A 20,974-nucleotide genomic window follows, 5' to 3' on the forward strand; every position below is an offset into this window, starting at 1 on the left:
AGCTGGTTGCACTTTTTTATTATTTTTTATTCAAATTAATAGAGGATCATGAAATTTTACTGGTATAGGTAGTGACTATTTTTTTATATTGCAGCCACACTACTATTACATGCTTATCTGATCAAAGAATGCAAATTCTCATACCGTTTCACACTGTAAGGCTGAGTTCTGTCTTTGAATGCAATCGGTCGATCCATTGATTGGTTGCTTTTTAAAGAGAAGTATGAAGTTACAGGAGATGCTGCCTCATCTGGTCTTAGACTGTCAGGTAGACACAGAAAAATCAACTTTAACAATGTAAAAGAGTCATACAACATATGCAAGAAAAGGATAGTTGTATGTCTAATAATTTTTTTTAATTTCTTGTATCATGCTACAAGAACACCATTTAAAAGTAAATTCTCATACTTTTCATTCCCAATGTAACTAGGGGTTTCATTGCTGAATGCAATTGGCCGATCCATTGACTGATCACTTTTCATAGAAAGGTGTGAGAGTGCTGGAGATGGTGCTTCATCTGGTCTCGCTCTTTGGTACATGGAGAACAATGAGAGATTATTGTTAATTATTACAGATTCTAACAGCCTAGAAAGCAGAAGGAGAAACAAAACCAGTTTAACATTGGACAAGAGATAATGCAAAGCCAAACAAGAAGTTTTGTAGCTAATAAATTGTTTTCTTTATTGTACAATAAGTACAATATCTTCAACCTCCTGAGCTGACAATGTAAGTTCTCATACTTCTCTCCCATGTAGCTTTGTGCTGCATGGTTGAAGGCAATGGGTCTATCCATTGACTGATCACTCTTTACAGACAGGAGTGAGAGTGCTGGAGATGCTGCTTCATCTGGTCTCGCCCTTTGATACATGGAGACAAAAGTGTCTAGTAAACGTTGAAATGGTTAGTCCATTAAATGCAAACATAACTATTATTGTAATTGAAGGTTCTACAAATCCTCTACATTTACTAAAAAATCATCTATTCATAAACTAGCATATTTCTAGTATATAAAGCTACACCATGTACATTTTGTATTGTTAGAAATTGACATCTCCTTAATTCCAAACCGTGTTTTTGCCTTACCTTGAGTCACTATGGTAAGCCTATAATAAGGATTTATATATTAGAGGTGTCGGGACATATTGCACAGATTTTGCAACGTGTGAATTAAAAAATGGTTGCTGGCTACTGTAGGTGGAGGGTGTGAGAATATTCATCCTTTTCATTTTTCTTTGGAGAGTGAGGGGTGAATGTAATAGTTGTTAGTAACATTCACTTCGATAAGATGATCACCTGTAACCATGGCCATACAGGCACGCCTTAAGCCTTCAGATTCATCCACATAGAATTGCAGCGCTAGTCCAACTCACACAATTATTACCAAAAAAATTAACTGCTAGAGGGCCAAAACTTACATAGTGTAGCTTTAAAACTCTTTAAAACTTGTCATAACAACTTAGGCAAGACCATATAGGTTCTAGAGTGTTGTTGTGTCATTTGATCTCAAACTTGAGAGAAAACTGGTTTATCAATCCAAATTGTCATACTTCTCTTCCATATATCTAGAGGTTCCTAGAGGTTCCTTTCTAGAGGTTTTGAACACAATAGATCGGTCCATCGTCTGATTGCTTGTTAGAGACAGATATTGCAGTGCTGAGGTGCTTCATCTGGTTTCACCCTATGATACAGAAAAAAAAAAGTGAGATTATACTTATGTAATAATGGATGTTTGTACACAGCACACAATGGTAACAAACAGTTATTTTATTACATGAGATACAAACATGAAACTAAGTAGAGTGGCTATTAACTGTAAATAAACACACAAAGGTTCTGCAAATCCAGTTAAAGTACTGTAAACACATCTGTTATATATGTAGACACGTAAAACTCAAAGTGAATTGCAATACATCATGAATTGAACAAAAAAGGGTAGTTTATAGTTTACCAGACAACTAGGCTATCTGGACTATTCAATTTAAGAGAAAAATAATCAATTTTTAAAACTGTCAAATCGTACAGCCTATAATTATTTAGCTATCTAGTGCAAAAGTAGTTTGTTACTACAAAGTACAGCCTACTGAAAGCCAAATGCAAAACTTAACTGCGTTTGTATTTAATGGCTTCACGAAAACAAGTATTAGGCCTATCTGTAGGCTGTCAACTACTTCATAGGCACAATTGAAAGAAAAGATTACAAATCAAATTTTATCCACACAAATACTGTTACCTAAAAACATATTGCTCTCTGAAAACACCCAAAAGAATGGATTGGGGAAAGCATGTCAAGTTTCTAATGACGAAAAATGAAGGCCTAACAATAATCACGCTTTACTTCATCTCATAACTAGCATAATTCATTTGCCTCCTCAGGTAAAAATAATAAACTAAATAAAGGTCAGAGTGAAGCACACTTACCAGCTTAATCTATTTTGCTCCTATTCTGAATTCTGTGAGTAATTCAGCAATGGAAATCATTGTTGTTGGCGACTTAACACAGAGCTGATGCCGCGAAAAATGTTGAAAAGCCTAAATCGAAAACCAATCAAATCCAAACCAATCCTGGGTAAGCTGATACTATTAGACGCGTAAAGGACCTGTGCAGACAAATAAATATTCGACAGAGTACAAAAAGAAATGTTAAATTTGAAGGTGCATCAAATGAACACGCGTAAGCGTCTGTGCGTCACTTTTACTTTCGTTTTCTCTTAAAGGAGAAATTTTGTTTTTCGACTTGTAACGTAAGTGAACTTCACTGAGTGAAGATCACATGGACTAAATCTGGTATTTTATATCAGTGGATGATGTAAGTTAATTTATATAATAAATACATAATAAATAATGAAGAAAAAAACCCCTATTTTTTCGCATTTTATTGAAAGTAGTGTTATTATATTTATTTTATTAAAACAATAATCGGAATTTGGCCACGGGAGAACCAAAGTGATTTTATTTATTTTTATTGAAGTTTTTATTGATTTTTCTGTAAGGTTGATAATATTACAGGTAATACAGATAATAGTACAGGCATACAATATTACATTGTATATTACAATATTTCACAATAATTCAATAGTTTAAATATTTCACATACTTATATAATTTATCAAACTTTTTTTTTGTCAATTTATCAACAATTTATTAAACATTTTCTTGAATTTACAAAGTGAACTAGACATTTTTAATTCCTTTGTCACAATTATTCCACAGGTTTACCCCTTTGACAGATAGGCTATACATCTATTTTTTGCATTAGTTCTTGCCCTTATTTTTTGAACATAGGCTCTACAGTTTATACTGACTTTCTTGAACAGCCTCCCAATACAATTTTGAAGTAAATTACCCCACACCTCCACACAGTAAGTATAATGTATGGAACTATAAGTGAACAATATATTTCACGAGTTTTCATTCAAAATATATTTTGTTCTATTTGTTTCTAAAATGTATTGGATTTAGACATTTTTGTTTTTACATTATATGTGGTTTCCAGCATGATCTATTAACATCCAGAAATGTATTTTAATTATATTACCTCATTATTAGGCCTAATCCTAATTTTAGCTTGTTATTACTTTGCTGCTTACTAAATATTATGAACTTTGTTTTACTTATCCAATGAAAGTCTATGATCACCAAATCAAACCAATTTTTTAGGACTATCAATTCAATTTCCACTGCGTTCAGAAGCGATTCCACATTTTTGCCCGAACAATATCCATAACTTGTATCCAAAATGGTTTGACCAGAATACATTCCCAAATACAGTGTAGAAAATGTAACTTGTTTCCAGCTGGCATTTCCAACATAAATTATTGTTCATCAATTTGAACCACTGTGATTTTTATTATTTAAATAAAAAGTACTGTACCAGTAATATTCTGCATGGAAATCACAAATTTGGGTATGAAATAATATTGGTTTAGACAGACATGAGGGTGAGTAAATGACAAGGTATAAGATGAGATGTTAATTTGTGTTTCTTTACTCGGCTATTTTGCATGGTTATTGCATGAGTGTATTTAACAGAAATGACACACTTCAGCTCAGCTGTGGATAGACGGTAATGAAAACTGTGACCACTAGGGGTCGCAATTAGGCTTATAAAGCTTCAGAAACGCAAGGTCGATGCTAATGTGCGATGCATGCGATACTCGTACAGCTTAAATGTCATTTAACGATTGGTGTACTTCAGATTCACTTAATTTTAACACAGAAATGTTTATCAAAAATAAATATGAGTGATATATTCAGTCGTAAAAATCTGTAAAGGCAAAAGGTCAGGACTGTATGACTAGGACTGGTTCCGACTAGTAAGTCATCTTCCAGCACGCGTTGGTGGTATAGTGGTGAGCATAGCTGCCTTCCAAGCAGTGGCCAGGCATGTATACCTGTAGATCGGTGACTAGCCAATCAGAAGTGAAGAAAATTTGAGGGCGTGTCCCAGTTTTTATCAATATATTTCCCCGCCGAAACCCCGGTTCGAATCCCAGCTGAGATGAAAATTATGTTATTTATACCTTTTGACACATTCACTAATTCATATTTTTAAAGGATAATGAATCAGTAATCTCTTTACTTTTGTTTTCTAATATGAAACTTGTTTCTGAAGGATACTTATTTTACTGAAAAATTATTTGGTGCAATGTGATATCTAACTTATTGTGCTTGTCCAAAATAACAGTCCTTATTTTACTGATAAATTAATTGGTGCAATACGATATATACTGTAACTTATTGTGCTTGTCCAAAATAACGGTCAAGGATTTTCGGGATATTTTCAGTTAAATTATGTTTTAATAAAATATAAACATTCAAACATTTTTATAAATATATCTTTATATAATATACACATATAAAATAATACCTTTTTAATTTGAAAAGACTCATTCTACCAAAACACTAAGTACAGTAACAGTAGCCTACACAATAATGTGAACCAAGGCAATTGAATTAACAAATGTTTAAAAAAATGGGAATATCTCAACATGACCAAAAGAAATAATAAATCTTTGAAATCAAGTGACAGTTTAAAAACACCTACTGAACAAAGGTCTACGGAAGAATAAAAAAAGAAACAGGCTGAAACAGGCTACACAGTACTTTTTTAGTTAAACAAAGATTATCCTACTGCCCATGTGCATGTATACAGTTATAAATATGATTGTGCCAAAAGTAACAAACTAATAAAAGTAAGAACAATATAACAACATGCTTAAGAAATATTATATGCAAAACAATTCTTACAGGTGAGATGCAAAGTATTTGCAATTACAAAAGATTAAAAGGAGTGCTTTCCATCATCTAAATAATCATAGTTTTGAAAATGTTTTTAACGAATTGTAAAAACATTTTAACTGACAAATTATGCATAATATAATAGTAAAAGTTAAGCAGACTTTCTAAAATTTTACAGTCATGCATGGACCAACATGGCATTCTAAAGTAAAAACAAAACAAAAAACTGAAAGACAAGTAAAGCAAGAACAAACCACAGTGGTTTCAGCATGTAACAGATATCCATAACAAACAAGATACAGAGTTATATTTTTTATGATACAATAATTACAATATATACATTCATAACCAGGAAACATGAGGGCAGTCACTTTCCCTTTTCTGCTACCCATCTCTTCCTTTCTGTCTCATAAAAGGAAGACTGACAGAACTCTGCCCAAGTCATCTCGTGAGTCATCCCCTCTGTCTGATATAGGGAAAACACTTTGGCAGGACAATATACATATTTCCCTGCCACACCAGGGAACCCAGTATGTGTGTGTGGACTCTCTGGGCCTTGTTTGAGGGGCTTGTGGCAGAAACTACAGAGGCGACCAGTGGGATGCTGCTCCATGGCCTTTCTCTTTTTCCGCTCCTCCAATATATGTCTTGCCTCTGCAGAGCGCTGCTTTGCGGCCTGTAGCTCTCGATTAAAAAAGGGTGTTTCAGCAAAGTCAGCAAATGGCATTCGAGGATTGGTGAGGCCTTCTGCTGCATACATCTGGTATACCTTTGTAGAGCAGTAAAAGTACTTCACACTCTCAGACTGATAAAAGAAATGAATGGACGAGCCATCACCAAGGTAACGTGACTTTGGCTGGCCACAAGCAAGTTCCGTGTCCTCTTTGTAACCGGCTGCTGTTGCTGTTGCTGCTGCTTCGCCACAATCTCTTTCACCATCTGTTCAATCTCACCTTTAGTTAGCGGGGACTCCTGGGGCTTAATTCTGGGTGGGTTCACTGGGGCAGGTGGGAGGGTTACCACTGGAACACTTACTGTTTCACTACCTTTTGTGAGGTGATGCCACAGCTGCTGGGTCTCCAGGAGTTTCTCTGGACTGGTGTTCAGGGATGAACTTGTGTTCGTCATCTTGGCCAGGTGTTTCACATAACGTGAGATATGCAGTTTCGTTGTCGGGTGTAAGAGGCTATTGGGATCCCTGGAGGCAGCCTGCACAAGGGCAGCATACTCCGCATCCACCTGGGTAAGAAGGTCTTTCTGCCCATGGTACTTTGCCAGAAGGCCATCAATGGAATCCATCATGGGCTGTCCACCGAAAATGGTCCAGGACAAAAAGTAGACCCCCTGCTTTGATGGAACCTGTGCGAGCAGCTCGTGGAGAGGGAGCAAAGGGCAGTGGTGGTGTCATCTCATCTAAAAGAGAGGAAAAGGGACAGAAAAAATAAATCAGTTTCACTTTTATCTCTGAAATATCTGTAGTTTTCATATAAATAAGGAATAATAAAGGGATGAAGATGTGAGCTGAATCACCTTTTACATTGGTGGGCTGTGCAGGCTGGATCATTGTTTGTGAGCCAGGAGAAGCCACACCAAAGATGTCATCCTGGACCATAGGGTAATTAATTTGGGTTACAATCAGTAATTACATAGTTAGATTTTAGTGAGTGGAATATTTGTAAGTTTACCTGAGCAAAGTGTTCCTCCCTCACCTCCTCAGGTGTGTCATCAGGTGGGAATATCTCACTGAGAGCAGATGGCTGTGAGGACTGATGTTCTCCCTCCCCTGCAACAGGTACCTTCTGAGACTTGTGCTTGTCCCAGTCCAGGGGGACAGGATGACAACCAGGCTCCACATACTGCAGTCCAAACCTTTCTCTGGTGTCTGTCTGTGAGACAAGTAAGGCAGGGTACTTGGCCTGGCCTGTCACCACATCTGAGAGCTTGTTCAGTTCCATGATCAGCACAGGATCAAAAACTGCAGGCAGCTTCACTCCAGGCTGCTTCAGGTCCACAAGGCGCTGGAAATTCCAGCGAGCCACTCCAATCATGCCCTGTGCCTGGAAAAGTTCTGTGGAAACCTGAGTGCCTGTGACCCATCTCGCCTGATGGAAATGGAACCCCTCCTGCTGAGAGGTGCTTTTCACAGGGATCCACACTGGTACAGCTGCCGCCTCCCCTTCACATGGTTCAGCTGGACCGTTCCACCATGCCTATAGAGGATCCCCTCTTCAATCTCTGGGTCACTCAGGCAGCCTCTGAGGATGTGGACTCGCTGAATCCTCCACATCTTCAACATTGTTGGTTTGAACAGTGGCCCACCATCAGGATCACATTCTAAAAAGAATCTTTGGAGAACGCTCTCCACTCTCTCCAGCAGCTCTTTGGGCTGTGGGACCCTAGTGCGGCAGTGCTCCCTGATGTGCTTCTTTGTTGGATTTGCAGGCACTATCCCACAGAAGACATAAGCCTGCTTCAGTCTCTGTAGGTCAGTCTGGTCCACAACACTAAAAGCTGCTGCCAGAAACTTGCAGAAAGCACTGTGCAGTGGATGGTGCTCTGAAGTACACTCTCTGGAGAACCGCCGCATGCAGTGGAACAAGTCCAGCTTGATGTTGATGTTATATTCTTTGCGGGAGGCACAGCTGTTGATGAGATGCCCAGAGGTTGCCGCAGTCACTATAGCCTCAGTGGTCTTCCAAGAATCCCAGAGGAGGTGCTCCTGGGGATCAGGGTTTGGGATCCTGAAGGCAGTACAACAGTCTCTGTTCCACACACAAAGAGAAGTATATTTAAAATATTAAACATTCAAATAAATAGGATACATGTATTTGCTATACTATATTTAGTTTACTTTGCAAATATAATATAGGTGGGAAGGAAAATGTGATGGCTGGTTCTTACCTGTCAACCCACTGGTAGTTGGCTTTTGGCAGTCCTGCTAAAATGTAACGACGGGACAGCCCCTCATACATTGGCTGCAGGGATTTATCACTTTCAGACTGCAGCATCACCCAGGACAAGATCATCCAGTTTTCATTCATCACAGCGTATGACGACATAGTACCTGATGCAAGCACAACCTTCCGGGCCACCTTGCGGGTATGGTCAGCCCTTTCAGTCCAAACGTGCCTTGAAGGAGCAGATTGAGTGTGCTCTCCTGCCTATGGTACTCCTGAATGAGGCAGTCAACCAAGTAGTGGGGTGAGACTGTTACTCCATACCAGCCGACCACAACACCATACCCACCAAATGGAGCAGGAGTATTTGTTTCTCTTGTTTCCCATTGGGGTTTGTCTGCAAACCAGTACTTTTTACAGACTTTACAGCTGAGCCGAGAGGCCAGTATGTAGTACTGGCTGCTTGTACCAATAATGACACGGGGTCGTCCAACTCCTGATGAGACAACGTGAGGATTCGGACAGCCGTTCAGACATGGCAGAGTGTAGTTGTTACGGACTCTTTCCATAATGGTGTGCTCTGGTTTCCAAATGAAGAATGGATGAAGTTGAAAGTATTTAGGTGATGGCAGCTTATAGACAGAATCAATAAGCTCAGGCTGAGGTGGGTAACGTCACAAGGAGATCATGTTCATTGGATGTCTCACCAGTCTAGAGCCTGGCCACAGTCCCAAGGCTTCCATTTCTGTTTTCATCCAGATTCTCTGCTGGTGAGAGCAGTGCCATTGGCTGACATCCCGCTCATAGCTTGGCAGTGGTGGAACAGTATGCTTCTCCTCCAACTGAGTTGAGGGGTACCCAGAAGAGGCTGCAGGCGGTCCTGAGGGAGGAGTAGAGGCTATAGACTGTGCAGAGGTCACTGGGAGGGCTGCAGGATGACATGGGTGACATTAGTCATAGATGAGCATTACATTTGTTAAATATGGTAAATCTGTTTTAAATTTTATTAAGTAAAATTATGTTACATTAAGTCCTTACATTGACAGAGCATGGTTTCCTGCACTGGTCTCAAAGGCGATGTGGTCTTGCTTGTCAATAACCCCAATTCAAGCAACTCTGGAGGTACTGGCAAAGGAACCCTCACTGGAGTGAAGGGAATTGGTGAAAAACAATAACACTGATCAGAAACAGGCATATGCTTACAGTAGCATGTGTGCACGTCCATATACTAACCTGGCTGTGGAGATGTAGTTGTACTATATTCATCAGGCCGGACTGGTTTTAAGAGTGTTGCTGATGGTTTATGCTTCCCTAACACAGAAAAATGTAATGTCATTCTAATACCCTGTACTACTGTCCCTTAGTAAATGTGTTATTAAGTCGTAATGCAAATGCATACAAACCCATACGAACACATGTCAAGACTCTTTATAATATTAGAGGTGTGGTATGTAAATGGATCTACATTACATGAGTAATCTACGGCTTCATGTATCAAAACAGATGCTTCATTGTAGTCCTAATTAATACATATTTTTACTTTTGCTGTACTTCTGCATTTTTGAGATGTTCTTCTTTTACTCTGTAGATCATGTACATACCAAACCTTTAAAGTATAGCATGCAAAAAAACATGCAAAACAAGAACTCTGTACTTACCCTCAACGATGAGATATAAATGTTAGTAGAAAAATTGAACATAATAATTAGAACAGGGCCTGAACGTGGCCTAACCAACAAACAGTAACAAATCAATGTAGAACAGATAATCCTGATTCATGTCAGAATCATCCCTAGTATGCACTAGGAATAAGACCTTTGACCACTGGGACTCCAACAACTTCTGAACCTGAAAGCATAGTGAAGATAATTTAACTTTCAAGCATTTATAACATAAACAGACACAGTGACATATAAAACCCTTTACTGTTAAAGTACAGTACACAACAAACTACACACAGATGTGAAAAATGTAAAACACTGCTACGTGTCTTTTGCTTGTTCAGTGTACAGTGGTGTGTACAGAAGTCACACGTACATGTATGTGCACAAATACACTGTATATACAGTATGTATGCACAATTGATTTGAATCTTGAATTGAGTTGAAACTGAATCAACACAGAAGTGACTTGAGCTGAATAATGTCACAATCGGCTTCTTAGAGCTGCTTTACAGCAGAATTTGTTTTTGAATTTGTTACTATTGTGAAGCTGCTGTGAAAATCTATATTGTAGCTTGTATGTATATTCAATATAATATATATATATACAGTATACACAACACACACACTGAATATGCATACAAGCCAAGTCAGAAAGTCAACTTTATTTCTAAAGCGCTGTGTGTGTGTATATATGTATGTAAAAATTTGTCAATTGTATGTAAAGTGTATAATGTGCTTGCAGTTTTGTTCTGAGTGAATGGTTTCACTGAGTGTGCCTCAAGTTCTCAAGTTGTAAGCAATTTGAAAAAACTGTAGTATAATAATTTACGGGCATTAGAACAGGACTGATCACGCCTAATAAACAAACAGTGATTTGGATGGATAATCCTGACTGATGTCAGAATCATCCCCAGTGTGCAGTCAGAAAATGACCTTTGGCCATAGGGAGTCCAACAACTTGTGAACCTGAGTGCACAGCGCAGAAACAATGTAACATTCCAAAAATGTACCATCTTGAATAATGCTGAATAAAAATGTAATGATGTTTCATGGAAATTAATGCAGTTTGATAGTGCATGTATGTGGTTCTCACTCAGTTGGCCTGGAATTTTAGATGAAAATGTGGGTAGCATCATCCTCCCCAATTCTTCACCTTCCTCCACTTCTATGGAAAAAGAACAAACCAAAGATTGGTATGAAAGGATGGAATTATAAATATCATCAACTGTTGTGTATTCAGGGAAAATTGACCGAGCATTAAGCTCTTTTACAGCAATACCCTGAGTCCACATTCATACGGGGTGTACATTCAGAAAAATATATATATATCGACCACAATAAATACTGTGTTTGTGTGTGTGTGTGTGTGTGTGTGTGTGAGCACACATGCACCTACACTACCGGTCAAAAGTTTTGGATCGGTACGATTTTTAATGTTTTTAAAAAAAGTCTCTTCTGCTCAACAAGGCTGCATTTATTCGACTTTTGTCGAATAAATTTATTTAACTAAGTTAATTTATTTAACTTTTTTTTTTCCTTCCATTTTAACATATTGTGTAATGTAATTTATTCCTGTGATCAAAGCTGAATTTTCAGCATCATTACTCCAGTCTTCAGTGTCACATGATCCTCCAGAAATCACTCTAATATGATGATTTGATGCTCAAGAAACATTCATTATTATTATCAGTGTTGAGAACAGTTGTGTACAGTTTTTTTCAGGATTCTTTGATGAATAGAAAGTTCAAAAGAACAGCATTAGTTTGAAATAGAATCTTTGTAACATTATAAATGTATTTACTGTAACTTTTGGTCAATTTAATTCATCCTTGATGAAAAAAAGGATTGATTTATTTTATTTATCCCCACCCCCACAAAAAACGTACTGACCCCAAACTTGTGAACGGTAGTGTTTAATGTTACAAAAGCTTTCTATTTCAGATAAATGCTGTTCTTTTGAACTTTCTATTCATCAAAGAATCCTGAAATAAAAATGTAATTATAATGTATTTTCTATAATGTATTATAATGTATTTTTATTATAATGTATTTTCAACATTGATAATAATGAGAAATGTTTCTTGAGCATCAAATCATCATAGAATGATTTCTGAAGGATCATGTGACACTGAAGACTGGAGTAATGATGCTGAAAATCCAGCTTTGATCACAGGAATAAATTACACTTTACTGTATATTCACATAGAAAACTGCTTTTTTTTTTAATTTCTATATTCTAATAATATTTCACAATTTTGACTGTGTTTTTTATTTTATTATTTTAATCAAATAAATGTAGCCTTGGTGAGTAGAACAGACTTAGTAGAACAAATCTTACCAGTCCAAAAATGTGTCAGTGTAAGGTTTTCTTACTCAGTTGGCCTTGGAGTTTGGATGGGGATTTGGAAAGCATCATTCTCTCCAATTCTTCATCATCCTCCATTTCTGTGAAACAAAGCATAAAAGCAAAGATGCAGATCATATGTCATCCCACATTTACATGTTTCAATTTGACCTTATATATACTCAACTGTACTGTCAACAAACCTGTAGGGTGAGAGGCAGATGCTGTAAGGCCAGTGGAAGCAGGTTCTGCTGAAACACTCTGAAGCTGGCTCTTGTTCTGAGTGAGGTACTGCTGCAGCCGATACATTTTGCTGCCCGGGATCTGTTTCTGGAGGATGAATGCAGCATATCCATCTGCTCTTCTCTCCCAAACATCCCTCCAAGTCTTTTCTGCATTAATCCCAAAGCCAACCAAGTTGTCATCTTCATTCCTCACAGGTGGTGCCACTGATCTTCCACTTAAATACTTTAGGAGGTCCTCGATTTCCTGGAAGCTTCTACTGTACTCAAGAGATGAAAGTAGGCTGTCCTTCCTGGGACCCTCTGGTTTAAACTGTCCGGCTCTCTCTTCCTCCTCAACCTTCTTAGTCAAGAATATGGTATAGCCTACATCATTCTCTAGCAGCCACCGGAATGACTTGCCTTTGTACTTTCCAAACTGAAGCACATACTCTCCCAGCACCTCCTGTCTGTCTGACACATCTCCTCCTCTCATGAAGACAACAGAGCAGGCATTCTCCTTGACCTTGTCTTCCCTTTGAGGGGCTGATTAGTCCTGGAGATTGGGGTTGTCTTTGATCCTCTTGGCTTCATCCGAGGGATCTTGTCTCAGATATCCGGTTGGTCCTTTCCTGAAGCACACTTTGATCTTGCCTGGGAAGATCACTTTCACCCTCATCCTGCTGTGCTGCACGTATACATTCACAAAGAGCTGATAGTGTTTATGGCCTGTTGCATTAACACAGTTAATAAACACACTTCTATTCTGATTTAAATTATGTATTTCTTAATAAATAAAACAACAATTAAATGAACCATTTTATTATTAAATTAATATAAATTCCCAATATCCTCTTTCACAGACTATTATTGTGTTTAACTTTTTTTTCATAATAAAATGTTATTCATATACTATACAATTAAATTGCACAAACATTTTATTTGAGTGCATAGTAAGAAATCAATGATGAAACATTCACCTTTACAAACAAGGATACTCTTATAAAATACAGCTGTATTTACAACGAGGAGTTTGGTTTAACGTTACTGGGTTTCTTAACGTCACAAACCATTTCAACTCAATAAACAATACGATTACATGATAATATACATGCAATAAATATATGAATAATAATGTATATGCGGTCACCTGAGGTCAAATTTGTCTGAAGGTAGTTTAGACTGTAAATATTTGTTAACAATTTGCTGACAATTCGGTAAACAAATATCTATCTGATCGGAAAACGGGTCTCCTCTCCTCCCCCACTGCGAATGATTGACAGATGACACTACGCTTCTTTAAATTCCCCGCCTCGAAAAGCGAAACAGCGCCAGGAAGTCTACATGTGGCCAAAAGTATATTGCATCCGTAGTGTTAAGCACTACCATAGAGAATGAATGGGAAAAGTTAAAGCCCATGTTGCAGGTTAGAGTACACAGTAAGCCAATGTATAGAAAAATAATGTAGGAACTAGATTTAAATATAAACATATACTTATAAAACGCTAATTAGGCTTCTGGAGTCGTTTTTGTGAGAAATTTTTACTTCCGCATTTGAAAATCGCTTAAACCGCCGAACCTGAAGTGACGTAACATGAGGTAGAGCGGTCAAAGTAAACAATAGGAAAGCAATGGATCGCAATGACAGATCGGAAAGCTGGGGGAATTGTAGCCTAAATGTTTACTCGTATGATATATATATAATTCATATATAATTGATATATGATGATATCATATAATTATGAGCCTGATATGAAGCCAAGTGAGCAGGACAGGCCAGGGTTAGACAGAACAACGGTGAGTTGTGGTGTGAGGAGAACAGGGCGAGAGAACAGTGTTAGCTTATAGATGTATTCACGTTAGCCGACGATATGTACAACACTATGCTCAGATCACAGTACTGTACAGATTATTATCATCATGTATCAGGCAATAGCAAAGCTAGTACTTAGACCCATACCTGCATGTGTTGTGTGTGTCAGCCATTAGAAGACAGTTTCCAGAGGAAGAGGGACTTTATAAAGGCTTTGAATTGACCCATTTGGTGACGATAAATAAAAAAAATGATCACAATCACAACTGTCTTACTGTACAAAAACTTTATATGTAGAAACAGCCAACACAAACATTAAAGTCGGTTTGTACAGATTGAAAATGAATTATAGAACATAATATATTATATTTATAATAATAATAATAATAATAATAATAATAATAGTGTCGGCTGCAGACTAATAACAAACACATAAATGCATTACATTACAAGTTTATGTAGGATATGTTAATGAATTAAATTAAGACATGGCACATTTTGTAAAAAATATGTACAATAAGTGATCTCTGACGGATCCGTGAGCGTCATGTTTCCCGCTGGCGGCCGAACCACATGCTGATGGCGGACCGGGCGACCCGATGAAGGAGCCGGGACAGTGTGCACATATCGCCGGGATTATAATCATTCGATCTATAGTGAACGCTACACACTACCGCGTTTTCCAAAGCAGAAGCAGAAGTGAAGTCCCGTCTCTTACCCGGCACAAAACGCACACTGGCACGGAAGATCGCACCGTCCTTTTTCTTATTCGGAAACCTGTGGACTCGATGTCCTGACAGGCCATAATTCACAATCATTTACCACGACGATGATTTATTGAAATACAATAAGCACAGAAAACACACTGAATCATGACCGCTCCTGCGCTCCAACTGAATACCAACCTATCTCTGCACTGAGCGCGAACGCAGAGCCAAACGACTACCTCATGTGACGTCAAATGACGCGTTGGTGGAAAAAAAGCGTTTTTTCAACACGGTCAAGGAAACGGTCACGTTTTCTATTAAATTTGTGCCCTTATGTCTTGCAAAACAATTTTTAATCCTGCATTTACTTTTCATATGGTATTTTCATACAAGGTTATATAAAAAAAAAAAAAAAAACAAAACCCTGCAACATGGCCTTTAAGGGAAGTTAAGCTTACTTGAACCTCATATTAGAACCTCAATATCTACAGTCTATTGTGTAAAAAGGCAACATAATGCCATCAGAGCTCTATTATCAGACTCTTATAGCGTCACTTTTTACACTATTCCCATTGGACTTGAAAGATCACGTTAAAGAGACTCTCCGCAGCCCCGCCTCTCTCCCACCTCGAGACTAGTGTTCAGTTCAGCTGATCGTGCGAGGCAGAGCATCACATTCACAGTCCGCAATGTCATCCGAGGAGCTCGCACTGAAGCTGCAGCGCAGGCTGGACACCAAACCCGAGTCACCGGTGCACACAGGAGCGGACGAGGAGAAGGAGAGACCCGCTCCCGCTGCCGTGAACGGCGACGCCACCTCTGAACTGACGGAGAAACTCAACCGCAGGCTGGACATCCATGACGGCACGACGAAACCCAAGCAGATGAAGGTCTTCAACCCCTACACCGAGTTTAAAGAGTTCTCCCGCAAACAGATCAAAGACATGGAGAAAATGTTCAAGAGGTCAGTTCATAGTCACTTCATCAAAGCTCAACCGTTATTAAATATATTTATCTAAATTAAGATTTCTTCAGGTTAATCAAGTTATGGGTGTAGTGAGCATTATTATAACAAGAGTGAAGTTTGTGTGTGTGTGTGTGTGTGTGTGCAGTGTTTCCCCTATAAATTTTTCCAGCAGCGGTGCTGTTACGTGCCGGAGGTTGTTACCCAGCCGCTCGCGGGGGGTCCGGGGGCATGCACCCCCGGAAGATTTTTTTTTTTAATAACCCCTTAAACCATGACTTCTGGCAACCCAGCTGGCATTCGACTGACCTTAAACGTTTAAATGTGGTTGAAATAATGTCAGTTTATGAAAAAACATTAATTCAACGTCAAAACAACGTTGAACACCAAATGGTTGAAATGGTGTTGTTAACTCACTATGGATTCAACATAGAAATATAAATAAAATTTGAGTTGTACGTCAAATCAACATTATTTTTACAACCATGACTTTTAAACATTTTGTTGAAATATATCAGTAGAAATATAACGTTCCAACATCCAAACAATGCTGATTAATTAACTGTTAAAAGGGTTGATACATGAATAATGATACAACGTTGAAAGATCAACTCTGAATTAAACGTTTGTTGAGTCGTGATAAAAGCGCTTTCTAATGTTACATCTTTTTTTATTTTATTTTATTTTTATTTTTTTATTGCATAACACATTTGTTACAATTTGCCGAAAAAAGAAATTGATCTTGTAATACAAAAATCATTAAGATACAATTCACGTTTTCATAAGGAATAAAAAAATAAATAAAATAAAAATAAATACACATCAGCCAATATATAATTGAGACGCTTTCTACATCTCCCGGCGTACTTTGAGAGCAACTCCAGTCTGATTGATCATTTTGAAATTGAATATCGTTCAATACAAGAGCTTGATTGGAGGACGGCGGTTGTCCATCACACAAATGTGATTCTATTGGCTCTGACGGTTCCAGACAACACCCGATTGCGCATGCGCGAAGTGGGTCTGTGTCGTCATCGTCAGGCAGATTCTGACCTGGACCGGTTCGGAGTGAATTTGGGGGTAACAGCTCAAACGGTAAGCAAAGTTTTTGAAGTCACATTTTATAACTAGAAAATTCCTAAATAAATGTGTGTGTGCCTGACTCTGGGCCGTATATTAATACGTATTGTGTTAATTAATATTGTGTGTATGGGCAGAGACTAGTTTAACCGCGAACCGCCGTTGTGTGCTAGCTAACCGCCATTATCTGTGTGTGTGTGTGTGTGTGTGTGTGCGCGCGTGCGCGTGCGTGCGTGCAGACTAGTTTAACCGCGAACCGCCGTTGTGTGCTAGGGAGTGTGTGCGCGCGCTAGTGTTAGGGATGTCTCTGTTGGTCGAACGCGGCACATTCACACACTTTCCATCCACAAACTTTAAAAATAAGGTTGAGATTTCAAATTCTTCTTCCTTCTCTTTTCCAGAGATTTGGAAGAACACGACTTTAAAGTCTCCTTCAACGGTGAGTTGTCCCCATACCTAACCCAACCATCTATTTGAATCTGAAGTAATTTAACCCTTAAAACAAAAATCATTTACATTTTTGTAAAATTTAAATACAAGTTGATGTGGAAGATATTATTTAAAAAATGATGAGCACAGCCCTCATTTGATTGAATGTTTTTATGACTTATTTTCAAATTGAATGATTTTCTTTATAAAAAATTTAGGCTTAAAAATATTTAGTTTTTATATTTTACACTCCCAGATGTATCACAAAAAATGGAGACGACAAAATGCACAATTACACGCATTGGTGGAGTCTAGTGACAATTTTCTAGTGAAAATTGTCTAAATACAAGTTATTTTTTAGGTGTCTTATTTTAAGTGTATGAGATTTTTTTTGAATAGAAAATAGACATTTGACTAGAAATATCATAAATATTCTTGTTAATATTTTGAGTTTTTGCAGTGCATTTTTATTGGGCAAATGAAAAAACTTGGATTTTGTGGTGTAGAGCGTACTCAATACATTATAAAAATAATAATCAATCGCTTCTTTTTTTGGCTAGAATTCCAGAAGAGAGTTCTTCAGCTCCTTGTCGAAATCAAGGATACAATTCACGTTGCCACCTCATCTGCTGGAACAAGTTATGAAGTGAAGCCGGCAAACACTGAAGAAGAGCTTTAGAGAATCGCTTGGAGGACAAGAATGAGGGAGCAGAACTGGTAAGTTTTAAATAATTAATCTTGTAAAGTGCTGGCAAAGTTTCATTATGACAATTGGCTTGTTCACTATGGTGACCACTACAAACTCCTCGTTCTCATCATGTGCCTGCTTTGTGGAGGTCTGGACTCTACTGACCACTTTTTCTGGTTATATTTTTAATTTCTTGTTTCTTGTTCTTTTCAGAGTAAACATCTGAAGACGTTGGGAGGCGTTGATGCTGCAGACCATGTGAAGAAGTCAATGGCTGCGTAAGTAACTTTGTTCCTTTTTTGCATTAGTTTACAGTGATGTTCCCTGTCATATACTGTCATGCACTCCCCCCACACACCCACTTACTCACTCTCTGCTACATTTTCATAATGAACTTGATTGCAATATAATATTCTAATATAAATCTGTTTTACCATGGCAGAACTATGACAAATAAAATGATGGCCATAATGAGCCTCAGAGGAAGAAGTGGGAAGGTTGCGGGTTCATGAAGACCAGTCTCTACAAGATAATCTGTGGTGAGTTTGCTTTAACATAGTAGTTTTGTAACAATGTTTTAAATAATTGAATATAGTAAGCAGAATAATAATTAATAAGAAATGAAGAAATCATTTTAGTTGGAGGACTCTACAGAGCATGCTCTAATATTATATATAATACTCCATTCTGGGCTAGTCTAGACTAACTTCTCTACCGGCAGCACTGGTTCCTACCAACTGCCTTTTGTTGCTTGCCCAAGCACATGATTATCAATGACCTTGCACATTGATAAATACTAATTTATATACTTGAAACATTGGCAATTCCACAGAAGTTGATATTTGCAAAATATTTTAATTTGAGAGGTTAACATTTGGTAATAATGATCTGTTTTTTCCCCCGTCATCAGACGCTGTCTTGAGCTCATTTGATACAACTACAACAAAAGTAGACGAATACATGGCCAAATACTTGAAATATGCACCAGAGAGAATAGGTGGCGGTGGCAGAAAGAAGTAACAAGAAGGGAAGATTTAACCAGCCGTGTTCAATGTTGCCCAATGTTTGGGCCGTTTTTCTAAAGGTTAAAGTTCGACACGTGTAAAATGATGTTGTGTGAAATGTTGGCACACTTGCAGCCATGCAATAAAGCACATTTCTTACGTCAGTGAAATGTCTTTATTAATCTTCTTCCTGGTCTTGCTTTGACCAATTGGCTTCTTCCTAGCTGACTGTGTGTCCGCAAACTTAGTGTTTATGTATCCATTTCAAGGTGTTTGGTGTTATTGTTGAACAGATCAATACTTTAGTGAAAACAGTTTAACAAAATAAACTGTTGAAAAGCAGGACTTTATAGTGACGTTGAAATTTCAACGTTGATTGGATTTGCAAAATCTAAACCAAAATCAATATTGATTCAATGTTGGCAAATTCACCTATGTTGAAAAACATGACGTTGGAATGACGTTGCTATTTCAACGTTGATTGGATTTGCAAAATCAATATTGATTCAATGTTGGCGAAATCACCTATGTTGAGAAACGTGACGTTGGAATGACGTTGCTATTTCAACGTTGATTAGATTGACGTTGGAATGACGTTGCTATTTCAACGTTGATTAGATTTGCAAAATCTAAACAAAATCCAACGGTTATCCAACACTGACACCTGACGTTAATTCAACGCTGACTCTACGTTAAAATGCCAGCTGGGAAGTTTTGTGGATAGAAATGGACATTTTGAGGCTCAAATGTAAGAAAGGGGCACTATGTAAAAAAAATAAAAAATAAAAAAATTATATATATATATATACAGTGCTATGCATACGTTTAGACACACATGCTAAAGTTGACTAAAAAGAGGAATAAAAAAATCATCTTTTGGAAATTGAACTTAATGCCTTAATTTAAAAAATGAGGAAAAAATCCAACCTTTAAGGACACCAATTTTCTTTGTGAATGAATAATGTATCGTAAATAAATAAATGTTCTTCCTTAAAATACAGGGTGCATAAGTTTGGACACCGCTATGTTAAATTCCCATAGAGGCAGGCAGATTTTTTATTTTTAAAGGCCAGTTACTTCATGGATCCAGGATACTATGCATCCTGATAAAGTTCCCTTGGCCTCTGGAATTAAAATAGCCCCACATCATCACATAGCCTTCACCATACCTAGAGATTGGCATGGTTTTATTTCAGTTAGCCTAATAGCTGGTTTGATTTGCATTGAGAGATGATCTTATGGAAAGTACTCCATGCCAATCTCTAGGTATGGTGAATGCTATGTGATGATGTGGGGCTATTTTAATTCCAGAGGCCAAGGGAACTTTATCAGGATGCATAGTATGGATCCATGAAGTAACTGGCCTTTAAAAATAAAAATCTGCCTGCCTCTATGGGAATTTAACATAGGGGTGTCCAGACTTATGCACCCTGTATGTTAAGGAAGAACATTTATTTATTTACGATACATTATTCATTCACAAAGAAAATTGGTGTCCTTAAAGGTTTGATTTTTCCTCATTTTTTAGATTAAGGCATTAAGTTCAATTTCCAAAAGATGATTTTTTATTCCTCTTTTTAGTCAACTTTAGCATGGGTGTCTAAACTTATGCATAGCACTGTATATATATATATAACGGCTGGGAATCGATTAAAAAAATAACGAATTAATCACACAATTTGCTGTGATTAATCGCAATTAATTGCATTTCCTCCAAACTTGTAATCATCAATATTTAAATGTAGAATCACTAATTAAATCAAACACACAAAAAAGGGGGAAAAAAGAAAAATGTCCACACAAATTGGACAGAAAATAGCCCTATATTAAAATATAAAACATCAATATATTATTCTTCATTCAGTTCTATGCAACATACTCAGATTTAACAGATTTATTTTTTGTCTAATTATCAAAATAAAGTA

General features: G+C 37.5%; 3 protein-coding genes and 1 long non-coding RNA gene across 8 annotated transcripts in view; 2 read left to right on the plus strand and 2 right to left on the minus strand.

Moving 5' to 3' along the window:
- The window catches only part of LOC311091491 (uncharacterized protein), a 255,781-nt gene extending 253,071 nt beyond the window's left edge, over nucleotides 1-2,710 (minus strand). The window contains exons 1-5 of the mRNA XM_084127443.1: nucleotides 2,419-2,710; nucleotides 1,548-1,678; nucleotides 741-857; nucleotides 409-528; nucleotides 145-261 (exon numbers count right to left, since the gene is read on the minus strand). Coding sequence (XP_083983569.1) covers nucleotides 145-261; nucleotides 409-528; nucleotides 741-857; nucleotides 1,548-1,618 — 425 coding nt within the window. The 5' untranslated portion in view covers nucleotides 1,619-1,678; nucleotides 2,419-2,710. The remainder of the gene's footprint in view (nucleotides 1-144; nucleotides 262-408; nucleotides 529-740; nucleotides 858-1,547; nucleotides 1,679-2,418) is intronic.
- The window catches only part of LOC311091498 (EF-hand domain-containing protein D1-like), a 103,291-nt gene that overhangs the window by 72,742 nt on the left and 9,575 nt on the right, over nucleotides 1-20,974 (plus strand). For 2 of the 3 annotated variants that reach the window (XM_084127454.1, XM_084127453.1), the window contains exon 1: nucleotides 15,328-15,848. In XM_084127454.1, coding sequence (XP_083983580.1) covers nucleotides 15,574-15,848 — 275 coding nt within the window. In that variant the 5' untranslated portion in view covers nucleotides 15,328-15,573. Of the gene's footprint in view, nucleotides 1-15,327; nucleotides 15,849-20,974 lie in introns of those variants that run through there. The other variant, XM_084127452.1, reaches the window with a different exon arrangement.
- On the minus strand, nucleotides 4,890-13,638 carry LOC311091489 (uncharacterized protein). 2 transcript variants are annotated; one of them, XM_084127441.1, is made up of 10 exons: nucleotides 13,515-13,638; nucleotides 12,347-13,093; nucleotides 12,173-12,244; nucleotides 10,893-10,964; nucleotides 9,369-9,983; nucleotides 9,174-9,278; nucleotides 8,140-9,063; nucleotides 6,924-8,000; nucleotides 6,769-6,841; nucleotides 4,890-6,651 (listed from the first exon to the last, which is right to left on the minus strand). In XM_084127441.1, the coding sequence occupies exons 2-5, from the start codon at nucleotides 12,858-12,860 to the stop codon at nucleotides 9,928-9,930; spliced, it is 714 nt and encodes a 237-aa protein (XP_083983567.1). In that variant the 5' UTR covers nucleotides 12,861-13,093; nucleotides 13,515-13,638; the 3' UTR covers nucleotides 4,890-6,651; nucleotides 6,769-6,841; nucleotides 6,924-8,000; nucleotides 8,140-9,063; nucleotides 9,174-9,278; nucleotides 9,369-9,927. The 2 variants fall into 2 exon arrangements, with proteins under 2 accessions (XP_083983567.1, XP_083983566.1); XM_084127440.1 differs by lacking the exons at nucleotides 10,893-10,964; nucleotides 12,173-12,244; nucleotides 12,347-13,093; nucleotides 13,515-13,638 and having other exon boundaries at nucleotides 9,369-10,248.
- Nucleotides 16,557-19,274, plus strand: LOC311091502. Of its 2 annotated transcripts, XR_014608106.1 has the most exons (6): nucleotides 16,557-16,943; nucleotides 17,330-17,367; nucleotides 17,918-18,074; nucleotides 18,259-18,323; nucleotides 18,488-18,584; nucleotides 18,956-19,274. It is a non-coding gene; the product is annotated as an uncharacterized lncRNA (long non-coding RNA). The 2 variants fall into 2 exon arrangements; XR_014608107.1 differs by lacking the exon at nucleotides 17,330-17,367.

This window comes from Abramis brama (genome assembly GCF_963993115.1).
Source record: "Abramis brama genome assembly, chromosome: 10".
Taxonomy (NCBI): Eukaryota; Metazoa; Chordata; class Actinopteri; order Cypriniformes; family Leuciscidae; genus Abramis; species Abramis brama.